The sequence below is a fragment of the Diceros bicornis genome, chromosome 14, assembly GCF_020826845.1.
Source record: "Diceros bicornis minor isolate mBicDic1 chromosome 14, mDicBic1.mat.cur, whole genome shotgun sequence".
NCBI lineage: Eukaryota > Metazoa > Chordata > Mammalia > Perissodactyla > Rhinocerotidae > Diceros > Diceros bicornis.
In genome coordinates this window covers 53530966-53546735 of record NC_080753.1, presented here as the reverse complement: position 1 = coordinate 53546735, position 15770 = coordinate 53530966, and the positions used below count along the sequence as shown (strand labels likewise).

The 15770-nt window shown below is 47.1% G+C and overlaps 1 protein-coding gene across 3 annotated transcripts in view; it reads left to right on the top strand.

The window, feature by feature from the left end:
* PHACTR1 (phosphatase and actin regulator 1) overlaps positions 1–11660 on the top strand; it is a 520877-nt gene extending 509217 nt beyond the window's left edge. For all 3 annotated transcript variants that reach the window (XM_058555251.1, XM_058555252.1, XM_058555250.1), the window contains 4 exons: positions 2882–2943; positions 7886–8026; positions 10332–10408; positions 11487–11660. In XM_058555251.1, coding sequence (XP_058411234.1) covers positions 2882–2943; positions 7886–8026; positions 10332–10408; positions 11487–11502 — 296 coding nt within the window. In that variant the 3' untranslated portion in view covers positions 11503–11660. The remainder of the gene's footprint in view (positions 1–2881; positions 2944–7885; positions 8027–10331; positions 10409–11486) is intronic.
* The last annotated feature ends 4110 nt before the right edge of the window (positions 11661–15770 follow it).

Genomic DNA, 15770 nt, shown 5'->3' with positions numbered 1-15770 from the left:
GCCTCACGATAGGTTTTTATTGCCATCCAGAAAGATACTCAGATCTTAGAGACAGTTACTTGAGTCTAGTTAGCCTGGGGGGCTTAGAGTCAGGGGACCAGAGTGGGCTTAGAAGATTGTCCCCTGGTTCCTTTTTGTTCTCTCTCCTCTTCCTTCTTGTCTTGTTCAAAGAGCTGCAGATTAAAGAACTGCCAAGTTCAAACAGGTTGATCATTTCTGTTTCAAAACTTTTCGGAAAGGAGCTTATTTTTCCCGTTGGTTCTTATTTTTTCTCTGCATTCTGGAACTTTGTTTTCCTAAATATTTTTTTTAATCTATTCTGATTGTCAACAAGAAATGTTTAGACGTGTAGGAAAACACCCTCAAACAGTGTGTTCTAAAACTTATTTTCTGAGTTTAAATCATTTGAGGGCTCGTCTCTCGGAGGGTGTTGGAGAGAGGTACACAGAGATGTCACACTTCGTCCTCCTCCCGTGGTGGGGCTTGAGAGGCTGGCTCTGGCTTCCAGCCCCACCCTGCCCGGCCTGTAGGTGGTGCTGGCTTTGTTCAGCAGCCAATGAGACACTGTGCATGTCTGAGCACATAATGAGCTCACTCTGATGATGGGAGCAGATGATGACAATGTGGGCCTTTCTTGGCCGGTCTTCCCGGTTGCCTAATGGGGTTGTCTTGGTACCCTCAGCCTGAGAATTCATGACCCTGGGTTTGTAAATGGCTTTGAACTAAAGGTATAGATTCCACAGCTGGTAGCTGGGGGCCCTGCCAGAGGGAGCCCCTTGGTCCAGAGGGACCAAAGAAACACCTGTAGGAGATGAAGGCTCCATGCCTTGTACAGAATGCTGACCTTCATGGCTGGGAAGGGGGACTGTAGGGTGAGGTGGCCCTGACTAGAGTCTGAGGCCAGTAACCAGTAATGAGAGGAGGGCCCGCCTCAAGTAAAACATGACGGGGGAAGAGGCAGCGTATTCTAGTGAGAGAACTATTTGTCTAACTAATTAGCCATGTAGCATGTGACCAGCCACTTAACTCCCCTGGGCTCTCACATCCTCATTTACAAACCGAGAGTGGTAGACTAGGTGGTCTCTCGGGCCCTCATGGCCCTGATATGCTGTGAGTCTGTACATTGCAACTAAGTGCTATGAGCTGCCTTCTGGGCACTCATGATCCAGACTAGACCTTTCCTTCCATCCTCCCTCCCACCTGCAAATGCAGCTGTCTGGGGTCGCCCTTCTGGGTCTTGCTCTCTGCCTCCCAATTTACCTCTGATAAGATTAGTTCATACTAAGATATTAATGGCTGACTAGTTTAATGGGTTTTTATCCAAGAGAAATTTGCATATTTAAAGGGAACTCAGGGAGGGAGATAGGATCTTTAAAACCAAAAGAAGGAGCTCTCATGTAGGGGTTTGGGGTACTGTGGAGCCAACTGCCACGGGGACCTCTGGTGATCTCGGCCCACTGAAGGATGTGGGCGTTTCTAGTGCTACCCCCATACAAGATCCTGAGCCCCACAGGCAGTCAGAGCAGCCAAATCGTGCCCCTGGGGGTTTCGCTCAGGGGACTGAGTTCTGCTCTGAACTGCCATGTCTCTTCTAGTGGGAGGTGTTGCCAACTTCAGTGTGAGTTGGGTGTGGCTGTGTTTGCTGCTGTCAGGGATGGTAAGGAGGGGCAGGGTGGGATCCTACTTCTATGCAAAGGGACTTCCCTCTTTTAAAGATCTGTCCCATACTGAGATAGCTGAATTGCAAGTGTGCACTGATACGATAAGTCATTGAAACAATCTAACACCAGTGATTTCAAAATGAGAGAACAAGTGCCCAGGGCACTCTTAATGCACCCTATGCCAAAATCAGCTGGAAGCACATTCCTTTTCCTGATGCCATTCTAAATTCAGTGGGTGAGAATCACAAGCCTTCTCTGACACAGGTTGACTTTCATGATTTTCTTCAAGCTAGACAATATATAATGCTTATACCCATGCTTCCATTCCAAGGGCCAGAAGGAAAGTGATGTACCCAAGGTCATTCAGTTAGCTTAAAAGGAGAAACAAGCCCACACTCTCTGCCCTCCAAATCTCTGCTGTCTTCCCCAGACCCTCTTACCTACGGCTCTTTAAACATCTGATGAATAAGTCACCCCACATATTAAGCTGAGAACGTTTAGGCACGAAGTCTACTCTACGACACTCCTTTCAAGTCTAGATGCAGGCAATTGTGTCCCACGCCGTGGCCTCACACATGTTCTGTGGACTTCTTGGAAGATTCAAACAATTAATGGAATCAAGGCTTACGAAAGGTGAGCGTTTTGAAATTCCTCTTCGTGCAGCCGGCCTTGCGTTTGGCAGTAGCCGTGCCTCTTTTCGTTTCTGCAGCAGGTGACAGGCACGCCCAAGGGGCCGGTCTTCTTTCTCTTCTGCCCCACAGTGCACCAGACACGAGGCCGCATCACAATGAGCCCCCCTTCAGTCACCGTGAGGCTCCAGGCAGAGTTGAGTGAGGCCCCAATCTTGTCCAAAGAAGGGAGCCTCACTTCTCCCCAGACGCCCGTGTCACTGCTAACAGCACCCCCACGCCTTTAGGACCCGCCTCCTTTGCCTTGTGGCCACATTTCTCAACTCAGCATTTCTGTCTGGAAACTCAAAACACCATGTGACATAAAGAAAACAAAATAAGGTCAACCTGCCCATCACCAATTTAAAACAATGCAGGCAGTTTGGAAAGCGTCCCCACAAGCAGAAGGATGGCTGGGGTAGTGGACAAGAGCGCTCTCTCCCCCTTTTCAAGCTGGGAGCTGCTGAGCCTTGAGCCTGCAGAGGTTCAGAGGATGCACCTACGTGTGACACTGTTGACCAAAATCAAAAGCTTCTTAAATGTTTCTTTCAGCTCGGAATGAACAAGAGGAACAAGAGGAGAAAAGAGAGATCAAGAGGAGGTTAACTCGCAAGGTGAGATGGTTCTCCATGCTGAGAGCTGGGACAGGAGAGGGTGGGCTGCCCTCCACTCCTGTGCCCCATTGGCCGTGCAGCTGCCTGGCCCATTGGAAGCGATGTTAGTGGTTCCAGTCCTCGGGGTAGAGCATGCAGCTCTCTTGACTCCCCAGGACTCTCCAGGGAACAGTGGTCAACTCAGCTTCAAGACCCTCAGTCCTTTTGGCTGGTGATATTCTATGTTACTTGATTTTGTGACACTCACCTACCCCAAGCAACTTGATGTCACATGCATTATATTTTCACTTACAGTGAATATTTTGTTTTTAAAAATTCACTCTGGGGCCGGCCGGGTAGCGCAAGTGGTTAAGTGCGCGCGCTCCGCTGCAGCGGCCCGGGGTTCGCTGGTTCGGATCCCGGGCGCGCACCGAAGTACTGCTTGGTAAGCCATGCTATGGCGGCGTCCCATATAAAGTGGAGGAAGATGGGCATGGATGTTAGCCCAGGGCCGTCTTCCTCAGCAAAAAAAGAGGAGGATTGGCGGATGTTAGCTCAGGGCTGATCTCCTCACAAAAAAAAAAAAAAAAAAAAATTCACTCTAACCCCATTAAGCAATTGGAAATTCACTATCAAAGTCAGTAGTTCAAATATAACGCAGTTATTTGCTGGGACCCTGGGAAAGTATAAGTGTTCCTTGTCTCCCCAGTACTATTTCTTACATATTTGCTAAGAACTATTTGACTTTATTATGTGAAATCCAATTTGAATTACTGAATTAGGAGAATGCCAAAAGTACTGATAAATTTAACAAAGATGTTTGAAAAGCACTTAGATAAAAGTCATAAAGCTAGAATTTTTATATATTTTTAACCCCCAAAATAGATGGCTTGGCAATGCAATGTAGAGCCAAATGGATCTAATTCTATGAGTGGCCTCTTTAATAATAAACTCTTATTTGAGGCTATTCTTGGATGATATTGACAAGTTTAATTAATTGATGACACATAAGATATAATACCATATTCTGTCTGACTAGAGTGTTTTTAATCAGCATCCTACAGTGACTGTCCTGAGAGAAAGATACTCAAATCTTAGAGACAGTTAAGAGACCCATTAAAATTAATTTTTTAAAGGTTTATTAATAGATTTTTCTCGCTAGAAATAGTACGCAAAGGAAGAAATTCAGAGATCCTGAGATACCATACCAATTATTAAGGTGATGATTTGTGTTTCTCAACACTTTCTCTCCCTTAGAGCATCCCAAACATCTGGTAACAAGCCAGATGCCATCTGAATTAAAAGGAGTGAGATAAACAAGTACCTGAAAGGCCAGATGACTGGCTGACATTCCCTGGTGGGGACTAGAATAAGAGCTAACTGACCTCACTTCACCCAGGCACCCTAACCCCTGTCAGGGGCTGACTCTTACATCCTTAAGACCACCCAGTCTTTGGACACAGGGCATCCTTTTTCCCGAGACTGAGTAGTAAGAAGAAATGAGGGAGATGCATTAGATTGTTCTAAGTGTGTCTTTGAAATGACTAGGATATCAAAAGGAGGCTGGTGCTAACCCCTCATTTCTGATACAGAAATGTCTAGACATTCAGAAAAATTCTAAAATCAGATTTTCATAAAGTTCATTAGAGTTGATTGCTGGCACCCAAAAATTCTCCTAAACTTTATGGTTTCTTGCTAAAAACTAGTAATAGGAAAATACTTACACATGCATTTAATTCTCATCTCTTTAAAAAGAGTATATGATTTTGCAGAGAAAAACTTGGCTAATTGATTATTTGGCAGGAGGGGGGCGAGAGAAGAGAGTTTGCTCCCACACCTGTCTCCCCTAGGATGGGTAATGCTAGGGATAGGTACCCCCAAATGGCCCCTAGTTTTTGCAAGTCTTCAAGACAAGATAAATGCCTCTTCCTCCTCCTGGTTACCTCTCCTTCCTTCTTCCAGGAAAACTACCTTTTCATTTCAGTATTTGCCCTCCCCGGGGCCTGGCTTGGGGAATTAGAAATAATGAGCTTGACTGAAGGGATAACTGTTTATAAGGGAGAGACTGGAAGAACCTTCACAGGAATGTGGAGCCTGCCAGCAGGTAGGAAATCCATCTCAGCTCCTGGCTCTGGGCCAGTTCTTTTCCTCTTGAGCCTTTATCACACCAAAACCAGATGCCAGTGATGGTGGCTGCTTCTCAGTTACTTACCCTCAGCCCGAGGATTTCCTCAATATAGTTCTATTTAATTTTAATGTACTGAGAAAAATAAAACACGGTAGCCAATGCTGATAGCAACAGACCATTTTCTTCAGCCAAATTGAGACTAACCTAAAAATTATATGCTTTGTCTTTTAATAAATGCCTGCCTCCCCCGCCCAAAAAAATGCTAGCTAGTTAAACGGCTAGATGAATGGATAGAAAGAAGTGAGGAAGGGAAGAAGGAAGGAAGAAAGGAAGGAAGGAAGAGGGAGAGTGGGAGGAAGGGAGGGAGGAAACGCACTTGGGTTGGGTTGTATTAATAGTGGAATCTGGGTCTCAGTTTACTCTTTTGTTGAGTATTTAGTTGAAATGATATTACTGCTGCCATAGATTGAAACATAATGCTGCCAACGCCTACACCCTACCCCTTCTTCCAGCCCCTCACCCCCAGAAAACCAACTTTGGCCACAAAGATCATTTTCTTAGCATCCGAGGAAGGCCCTTGGGTTCACATGCCCCAAGGGCTACATCCGGCCGTGAGCCCGAGGCACACCTCCTGAGCCCCACGTGGCCAGGGGCATGAGCCCACGCGCACAACGGAGAGTCCGGGCAGCCATTGGTTAGTGAGTCCACACACCAGCAGCAGAAGTCGGTCCCCTCCACACTCACTGCCTCATACCACTTAGGCGCAGTGCCTCATTGATTTGGAGAGGTCGTGTCTAAAGTCCCCAGGGGATTCAGGCATGAAAACTCGTCCCTGACCCTCAGAGATAGTTTTCTGTTCACTCCAGACTCCGCCACAGACAGTAAAATCCAGATCATGATTTCCAGAAATATAAACTAGGAATTCCATGCTTAACAACCTTTCTCGTGTCATGGTGCGCTTAGAAAATAATACTATTTGTCCAGCACCCCAGGGTAAACCTTGCTAGTCCTTAGAAACACAAACTGGGATTTTGAGTAGAAGTCCTTATTTATCTGGGGTAAATATGGTAAACATTAAATGTTTGTATATATTTTAGTGATAGTACAAAAGCTCCCTGCACTCACATTTTGGAGAACACGTTTTTGGAGTCAGGATGGGCTGCCATTTTTGTTTACAGCAACCTCACCCATTGAGCCTGGGAAATCTGTGATTTCCTGCAACAGGCCACCACGGATGCCAAAATGTCCCGTCCCAGGAAAACTAGGGCCACCTCAGGACAGACTGGAACCACTTTGAGGGGGAACTACATGCAGTCTAGGCAAGTGGACCAGTGCCACGGCCCGGGAGGCCTCTGATCCCCAGATCTTCCCACCACTGGCCAAGAGGGAGCTGCAGGCTGTCTTGGTCCTGTCCAGAGCCTATCAGTACCCGTCACCATTCTATTGAATACCAGCCAGGCAGTCATCTAATTATGCTTTTCCATTGTAGGCCAGTTGGCAGCAAGTTGGAACATTCTGACACCAGCCAAAGGTGTATGGCAGCTGCATGATATAAAGTCACAACAGCCAGGGTGGTTTGGATTCATTTGTGTGTTTGTTTTATAGGCCTTTGTGGTAAGATTCTATCTTACTGCATCTTCTATTAATAGAATTAAATACAGTCTAGGGCTTAGAGGAGAAATTGCTTTTAAATAACATTGGTTAAATGTGAATTGACAGCATCCTAAAGAGAGAGCAACTGTGTTGTTCCAGAAGAAATAAACCTTGTGACAGGAAGAGGTAATAGAAATGTCAGCCTTATGTTGTTTAAGTACAAAGGAAGGATGCTGGTGGGTGACACCGGGAGGTGGTTAAATAAATATGAATTCTCTTTTACTTGTTTCATTCCTTCACCGCAGACCCATCCAGAAGGCCCATCCTGAGCCTTCCTTAGCATACATGTGGCCCAGCTCTTCATTTGTGGGCTGACCTTTCATTTGAACTTCTTGAGGAGCAGGGTCTCCTCTGACCTCGTAAATCAACGTATTTGCATTCCTCAATACCCCAGAGTTTGTGTACTGTTTGCACGTACACTTTTGTGTGTCTAAAACATACACACATATAAAATGATTTACAAACCCATCTTTCCGAGAGCACTAAATTTGACACATGGATGTGGACTCACAAATCCAAAATATGACAAAATCACTGTGTAAGATTCCTGTCACCTGACAGGAGAAGTAGAACAGTCACAGTAAAATCCACAATGGATTTTTTTTTTAATTTAAATTTTTTTTTCCTTAGAATTAAATTTTTTTTTAAAAATTTGTACCCACACAGAAAGATGAGCTGCTTGTAAAGACCAAGACACTGTAGTGTTATTAAGAAAGAGACGGGGGGTCCAGCCTGGTGGCGTGATGGTTAAGTTCATGCACTCCACTTCAGCGGCCTGGGGTTCGCAGGATTGGATCCCGGGCACGGACCTATGCATTGCTTATCAAGCCATGCTGTGACAGGTGTCCCACATATAAAGTAGAGGAAGATGGGCACAGATGTTAGCTCAGGGCTAATCCTGCTCACCAAAAAAACAAAAGAAAGGAAAAGACGTCCTGGCTGTCTATCTGGATAGGCGTGAAGATAGCTCGAGGGATAATAAAGCTGTTTCTTAGAGTCCTGGAAAAGTCCCAGGTGCAGGAGTCAGGAGCCCTGGGTCCCCCCTGGGCCCTGTCCCTCACTCACTATATGATGTGTCTGTTGCCTCTTTGGACCTCACTTTCCACACCTGTAAATTCACAGACAGACCAAATGATCTAAACTTCTCTGCTTGACTGCATCTATCTTTCTCCCTGCCTACAGCTCAGCCAAAGGCCCACAGTGGAAGAACTTCGGGAAAGGAAGATCCTCATCCGCTTCAGTGACTACGTGGAGGTGGCTGACGCTCAGGACTATGACCGCAGGGCCGACAAGCCATGGACCCGCCTCACCGCTGCCGACAAAGTAAGCAGAGGGGCGAGGAGAGGGGGCCGTGGGTTCTCGCGCCTTGGTTTGCTCCTATAATGGCTTTCTCGCTCGCTGCTGGGGAGCCTATATTGAGACCAACAGCCAAGCCGTGGTCACAGTCTGGGTAGTGGGGCACTAAGTGCCCGCTGGGCACGCTGAGGGCTGCTTCCCAACACCTTACCCAAAGGGCTCCAGATGATCTGCGGACAGGTCACTGAATTGATTCCTCGCTGCTCTGGAGAAGGCATAAGACAGATGCACAATATTGTGCCACTTTACAGGAGAAGGAAAGGCAGCATGGGAGGCTGTGCCAGAGAAACAGAATAGCACTTGTATGGGCACAGAGCAGTAAAAGAGCATGGGCTCCAAGCTCATCACAAACCTTCCGTGTAGGGGACGCTGTCCTGGGCACCCAACGGGGCTTCGAAAAACCAAAGGAGACAAAATCGTTGTGTTTGCCATTCTTAAAACCTAATGAGAGACACAGAACACAAATCACAGAGACAGCAAAACATGCCTCACCACACTAAACTCGCATCGATATGGAAAAAAAAGACGAGTAATAATCTGAAGCTGAGTTTGTCTTATAAGAAATGCAGTGATGCAAATGAAAAGCCATTCTCATCTGTCCATTGGACCATGTACCAAAACGAACCTCTGCCTGGTAATCCTCTGCTATTCTCGTCCAGTCACCATGAGGAGCTGGAGGGCTAAGGGCCTTTTTTTTAAAAAAAAGTCTAAAATAATGACTATGTCCAATGTGCAAGTGACAATAAGGAGACTCTGGGGTACACCAGGGGCCTTCCAAAGAGTCCTGCCTTTGCCCCATCCTTTCCCGGGGCCAGTGGCTTCCTTACACGCGATACAGGAGGAGGTCGTCTATAGCCTAGACTCTGGCCGGATCAAGGAATTGCAGGGAACAGGAGCACAGGGAAGCTGCTGTTCTTGGGTGAGACTGACGTGGCCAGAGGCAGAGAGACCTCCCAGAAATGCCTTTCACATGCTGAGTCAACCCCACAGATCCTCATGAATGGAAAACTCTGCCCTCTTCTTAAACATAGCACTCATATCTTCCCTCTACAGGAATTTGTGGTAAACAATCCCAGGAACTGGCACCACCATGCACAAGACAGACAGATGCTGTGCCCCAGGCACTGTGTCATATAAGTGTGAAAGGAGGAAGGGGCCTTGGCCCTGGTTCTCTGGTTCTCTTATGTGTACACTTTCACTGCAGTCTGCTTGCTTACCAAGGAGGAGGGTCTCAGCAGATGTCCAGGGAAAGTACAAGATGTCTCCACATGCACGTGCTAAAGTTCTGAGAGGGTGTTAGTCAGGGAACTATCCAGTTCCTCAAAGGCTGCTGGGGACAGAAGAACAGGAAGCAGTTCCCCCCGAAGCTGATAAACAGGCACTTAAACCCAAGCATGAGCGTGCCTTCCTTCCCGAGGGCGAGCCACCCTGATCCTACCTAAAGACTTTTCCAGCCTCAGACTCTCAGTGCCTTCCTCTATTCCCATCAGAGCAAATATCAGCCTTGGCGAGAGCTGTGGGAAAGGGCACATGTTTAAAATTTCAGCCCCCAAGGAAGAAGTGAGGTTTTCTCTAACCCCAGACATTCTTCTAGTCCAGTCTCTCGTCACCTCTCCTTGCAGTCTGATCACCCAGCCCTCCCTGCTTGGCTGCAGCCACATCTGTGGGCAGTGCTGTAAGGATGAGGTTATTCAGGTTTATCTCAGAATATCTGAAGTTACTCAGAACATAGCCCACACCCTTTGTGGTGAAATATATCACCTCGGAGTCAATAAAGTTATAAAAGAGCGAAGGCTTTATAAATCAAAGGGAAAGGGGGAGCTGGACCTCACCCATTCCCTTAATTTGGTTGGGAAATTGATCCATCCTTTCTAAAAGTATCCTTTTTTGAGGCATTACTGTTTCTGTGATGAGCTTGGATTGTTTACCTAAGGAAGATGAGAGGTTGACATTTAAATGTGTACTGGGGACCCCAGGAGTGTGGGGCAGGGGCACGTGCACTGTGGATGGACCAGCTCTGTCAAGAGAGGAAGATGCAGACGCTCTGAGTAATATCCCAATATCATCATTTGCAATTGAAATTTGGGGGGGAGTGGGGCAGTTCTTAGTAGGGTCTAAAGGATATCTCAGGTGATTTCTTTCCTCCCAGTGGAGGAATCCATTTTACGCATTTGTATGGCTTTGTTGAAGAAATATTGTTAGAAATAAAATAAAAAGTGAACTCCTTTCCATCTGCCCCCCCTGCGTATTCATGGGCTTCTCTTCATTCCAGGCTGCCATTCGAAAGGAGCTCAATGAATTTAAAAGCACTGAAATGGAAGTTCACGAATTGAGTAGACATTTAACAAGGTTAGTATCGAGTTGGGTTTTTTTTCTCTCCAGTTGTAATGTTTACTTCCAAACTAAACTATCCTGTCTGCTTCTGGATCACAGGCCATGTGGTGGGTGCAGTGGGGAGAAGATAGAAGAAAGGTTGACATGAGGTTCCACTGTGGTTCCTGAAACTAGGGGAAGGGGCAGGAAAGGCCCAGGCTAAAAGCAGCCTTTTGAAAGCCTAGTTGTTGTTTTTTTTTGGTGAGGAAGATCAGCCCTGAGCTAACATCCATGCCAATCCTCCTCTTTTTGCTGAGGAAGACTAGCCCTGGGCTAACATCTGTGCCCATCTTCCTCCACTTTATATGGGACGCTGCCACAGCATGGCCTGATAAGCGGTGCATCTGTGCGTGCCCAGGATCCGAACCCAGGCCGCCAGCAGCGGAGTGCACACACTTAACCACTACGCCACGGGGCCGGCCCTCTGAAAGCCTCGTTTTTAACTCATCCAAACTCAAGATCTAAGGGCCAGACCACCAGTAACCCAAAGTGGGTTTTCATGAACACTTAAGCTGAAGAGAAAAGATCATTCATTGCCAATTTACAGCCAGTCAGCAGAGGCCACACCTGGGCAACATACCAAATCCACATGGTACTTCCCAAGTGGGTTCACTTCGGTGATTCCATCTCATTCTGAAGCACGGAGAGATTTAAGGGGCTTGTATAAGGTCACATGGCCGGTTAGTGATGGAGCCATTGACTTAGTTCTCACAACTGTCTCCTTTGTGAACCTTTAGAGGAACAGTGCCTGGACTTGGAGACTCAAGGTTGGGTTCTCCACCTTGGGCTGAGTCCAGGCTGAGGGCATGGGCTGAGCACCACCAGGGCCATCCATTTGGCCCTCAGGAGCTCCAGATTAAATCACTCCAGAACCAAAGGTGAATTCGGTGTGCCTCACGGACTTGGGGAGTTCTGTGGGGATGTGCCTCTGGTTGGAGACTTAAATCTCCCTGTTGCTGTCAGAGACAAGGAATCTGAGGATGGGAAGTCTGGGTTGTCAAATCTGACCTCTTTGACAGCCTCTTGGTCTTGATTTAATTATTTGTTTTCCCAGGTTTCACCGACCTTAACCATCGAATTCCTCTTGAGTGCTATGCTGTCTTCAAAACATAAATTTATAAGAACCATAAGTGCTGGTATTTATTCACTTCCCCATTACGATGTAAATCTTCTGAACTGCCTTTTTTAAAAAGAAGGAGAAGAAAAATAAAAGGAAACACAATCAGGATTCTATTTGTGAAAACGTGATGGTTACCGCTCCGTGGTCAGAGCCACTGGCACCACCGCTGATACTGAACTGCATCCCACCCCCAGCGGGGCCGAGGGCACCGGCACGGCCTCACTGAAGACTTTCTGGCATTCGGAGCAGTCCTGGTCCTCTCAGGCCGGGCCCAGCAGGCACCATGTTCATTTAGGCTCCAGTGAACCACTTCCTCGAAAGTATCTGTCACCTGAGTCCAAAGAAAGTTGAGGCGATGGGTTTGGCCAGGGGATGACCATGCAAAGTAAATGATCTGTTTGGCCTTCTAGACTTGGCCAAACGCACTGGCTCCAGGCATGGCATCTGGTTTGGGGACCCCTTAGAAAGAGGATGCTGAGAGGGAGCACTGTTTTCAGTTGCCCCTGTCCTTTCTCTCCCTTCAGCCATCATCCATGCAGTGAACAAAAGGGAAGAGCCCTTTTCTGGGGGAGTCTGTGGTTGACTGTCGGTCCTAAGAGTGTGTGTGCTCCAGGTGTGGAAGGCTGGCACTGAGCACCCATCCTGTCCCCTCAGACTGAGCCGAGCTGCCTTCCAGGAAGCTCTGGTTCAGAAGAGGAAAGCTGTCGTCTGCTCAGTTCAAACTAATTAACCCATCATATTAAAAAAGCCAAATGTCACAGGTGATCTTATGCACACAAACAGCCATTGGTAAGGTCTTCCTCTGGTAGTCACGCGTATGAGCGCAAAGACCCTATTAGGGCATAAAGGCTGGAGTAAGAAACTCTGCTTGGCTGATGTTCCTCATTTTCTCGGCGTGCCCCAGGGCTGGTGACTGTATGGCTTGGAAGTTAATGGCCTCTGAGTATAGGACTGATGCATGCAGGCTAGAAACCATTCCTGAAAGACTGGCTTTCCAGTCACTGATGGACTGTTCCTCTAGAACTACTTGATGGCCTTCAAGTCTCCTTTTTTTTTGCACTGAAGAGTTTCTATGGAGAAGCCCCAGGGTTCGGCATATGGCAGAATCATGCAAACACCAGCCATGCCCGCAGTGCTGTACTTCCACAGCTGTTTATCCAGAGAGACTCCTTCCTCTCTCTCATGCTGGTGAGGGTGATTGGAGAAACAGTGCTAACTGTCCTTCTCACTTGGGACCACAGGAAAGCAGTGCTCTGTCGACAGGAGGACACTGAGGGTAGGATGTGCAGTGAGAGGAAGGACAACTCCCAACCCTATAGCAACCCACTGCAGTTTCTTTTGTTTTCCTTCCTGACAGAGCTTGTAGGGCCCTCCATGGCAAAGCTCTGCCTGGCCTTGTGCAGTGGCCTCATAGTTAACCACGACCTTTCCAGGTGATGGCTCACTCTCCACCACACATGCCCAGAATTTAGAAAGATGCCAGCGTGGCCTTCACAAAAAAGAGTTAACCAGTCCCCACCCCAAACCGTGTGGGAAGCAAGTTACTCTTGGGATGCCCACCCACCAATGAGGCCATTTAATGTTCTGCAGGCATTAACCGCTCCTGTGGCCAGCATTAACCCAGGAGCTGTGCATATTTTTGCGGGGAGCTCAGGGCAGTTCTTTAGGCAGTGCCCACCAGCTGTTGCAAAGCTGTCATATGCTTTCCTCGCACCCCCTGGAGTGAGCATGCCACTGCCCACCCCCAGGAGTCCGCCATCACTGGATCCTTTTCTCATTGAATGTTGAATCTGAATAGTTACTGCCGTGGGGAGAGGTATTGTTCAGGGAAAATGTGGTCAGGATGTTAGTGTGGCTATAAACACTGTCTTCCCAAAAGGCTTACTGACGTTTGAATGTGCAAATGGTATGATGAAAGATATAGGGCTCTTTGGTTTAACTTCTCTATGGCTGGCACATGTTCTAGGCGGAGGTGCCTGCCTTGCCAGGATCTGAGTCTGAGCTTCCTCTAACTCACAGCTGTGCGTCAGGCAGCTTGCAGCACCCTGGCATGATGGTCACGCCTTCCCCTGGCCCAGGAGCAGAGTCCTAAGGGAACTCATTCCATTGCCTGGACTCCTCCTACGAAGGCCAGTGACATCTCTGCTGGCCTTGATTCTTGGGTCTTTCAGATTCCCTGGGGACATGATGCCAAAATCAATTTCCCTGCAGCCAGCCAGCTAGCCAGCAGTCCAGGTTTTCCCCCCAAAGTGCCCTATTGTTGCAGTCCACTTTGTGCATGGAAGAAATTGAGCACAGTTTCTACTTCTCTTCCTGCAGAGCACCCTTTTCCTGAAGTCACTTGCATGGAGATAGGGGTGCACCTCCAATGCCACTGCAAGCTCACCCACCATCGAGGTGGGCTATTTCCAGCCCATTGTAAGTGGCTGGGCAAACTCAACAGACCACAGAGTGGGCCCTCTGCTGTCTCTTTCCTTTCTTGAAATCTTGAGGTCTTTATAGAAATCTATCCAAATTTCTTTTTTGCCACATTGTTACAGCAACTGGAAATGTGTGTTACCTTCAAAGATGCCAATTTGACATTAATTAGGAAAGAAAAACAGAGAGATGGGCTAGGTGATTTAAATACATCCCTTTTCTAAAAAAGCTGTAGTTTGCAAGTGAAGTTTTATCTCGAGTGTATAAATTCCCAGCTGAGCCTTTTGTCATTTGGACTAGCAGAAGAGGAAAAATGTGAAATTTCTCAAATCAAAATGTTTCCCTCTCAAAATCAGACCTTGCCCCGACCTCCCCACCCCATCCATGACAGAAGAGACTGCCATCTGCCTACTTGCTCTTTCGAAATCGCTGATATATTCCTCCCCAAAACTATCCCTCAGAGCCCTGTAAAACTTTTAAAACTTTAGCCTTTATGTCAGATTAGAGAAACCAAACAATGTGACAGTAGATGTGATGAAAACTTCTGAGTTTATTTTTCTCCCGCTTATGAACGTGTATTTATATTTGCCGAATGAAAATCGTGGTGTGTGCTTTGATGAATGGAATTTCAGGCTCTCCCTGTGCACAGCCAGTGGGCAAAGGTCACCTGAAATGACTTTTTCTTCCCATTTGTCTGTTAATCCCCAAACCGGTTGCTTTTTCGAGTTGCTTCCCGGGTGTCTGTACATAGTTTGTCTTTGTATGGGAGCGCTCTCCCGTGTTCTAATTTAACAGATGACGGCTGTATGAGGAAGACCGTGTAAATAGAATACAAAGTAAACTGGATCTCTATGGCCTAGGTTTTGTACATACAGAAACTGCATGGTATTTAAATTATTGTTTGTCTCTGATGATGTATGCAGTTTCTTTAAAAACAAACCGAAAAAAAAAAAGTCTAAAAAAAATCGTTTCCTTGACTCCTGTGTGTTTTATCAACCACCAGCAGGAACCACCAATAATACTCAGTTTGGCCGGGGAAGGGGGTTGGGGGAAGGAGTAAGTCAGCTCATCAGCAAAGGAGTAAGAGTTATGGAGATACAGTATAACCTCAGGGATCTGGTGTTAGTCGGGGAAGGAAGGATTGTTGCACATTAGTTAACTCTAGATAACTGTTGTATGCTAGGACTTTTTTTCTTCCAAACACTTTTTTAAGAATATGTAAAATGTATTGCCCAACTGTCTGTCCTTTAATAATCTGGGAATGCTGAATACAAATTACCTTGTTAAATCACTCAGAGTCGTCTCCCTAGTATCAGATATCAGACAGCCTTACATAGCAGCAATGCCTTGGGGGGGCCTTTGGGGTGTCACTGCCCAGAAGCAAAAGCCCCAGACAACTTTGCTCTTTGAGTATGTACATCTGTCTTCTTTCTTGAGAAGGCTGAGTATTTGTCCTGTAGAGCAAAGAGCTTTATCGCTTAACCTTCTGGTCCGAACTTGTCTTTTTGAAGGTTTTGGGGGAAGCAGGAAGGGCTGCAGTGCTTGCTGGCTGCATTTCAGGGGGGGAAACTGCTGGATGGCAGACCCTGGGTCTGGCAACGCAGGAAGGTGGCTCTGGGAGAGAGGGAAGAGCACAGCGCTGCTCCCCTGCCCCACTGCCAGGGATCACCCCGGAGTCTTGTCAAAGTGCAGATGCCAACCCAGTAGGTCTGGGTGGGGCCTGAGAGTCTGCCTTTCTGACTGGCTTCCAGGGCATGCTGATGCTGTTGGTCCTGGAATCACATTTCTGAGTAGCTAGGG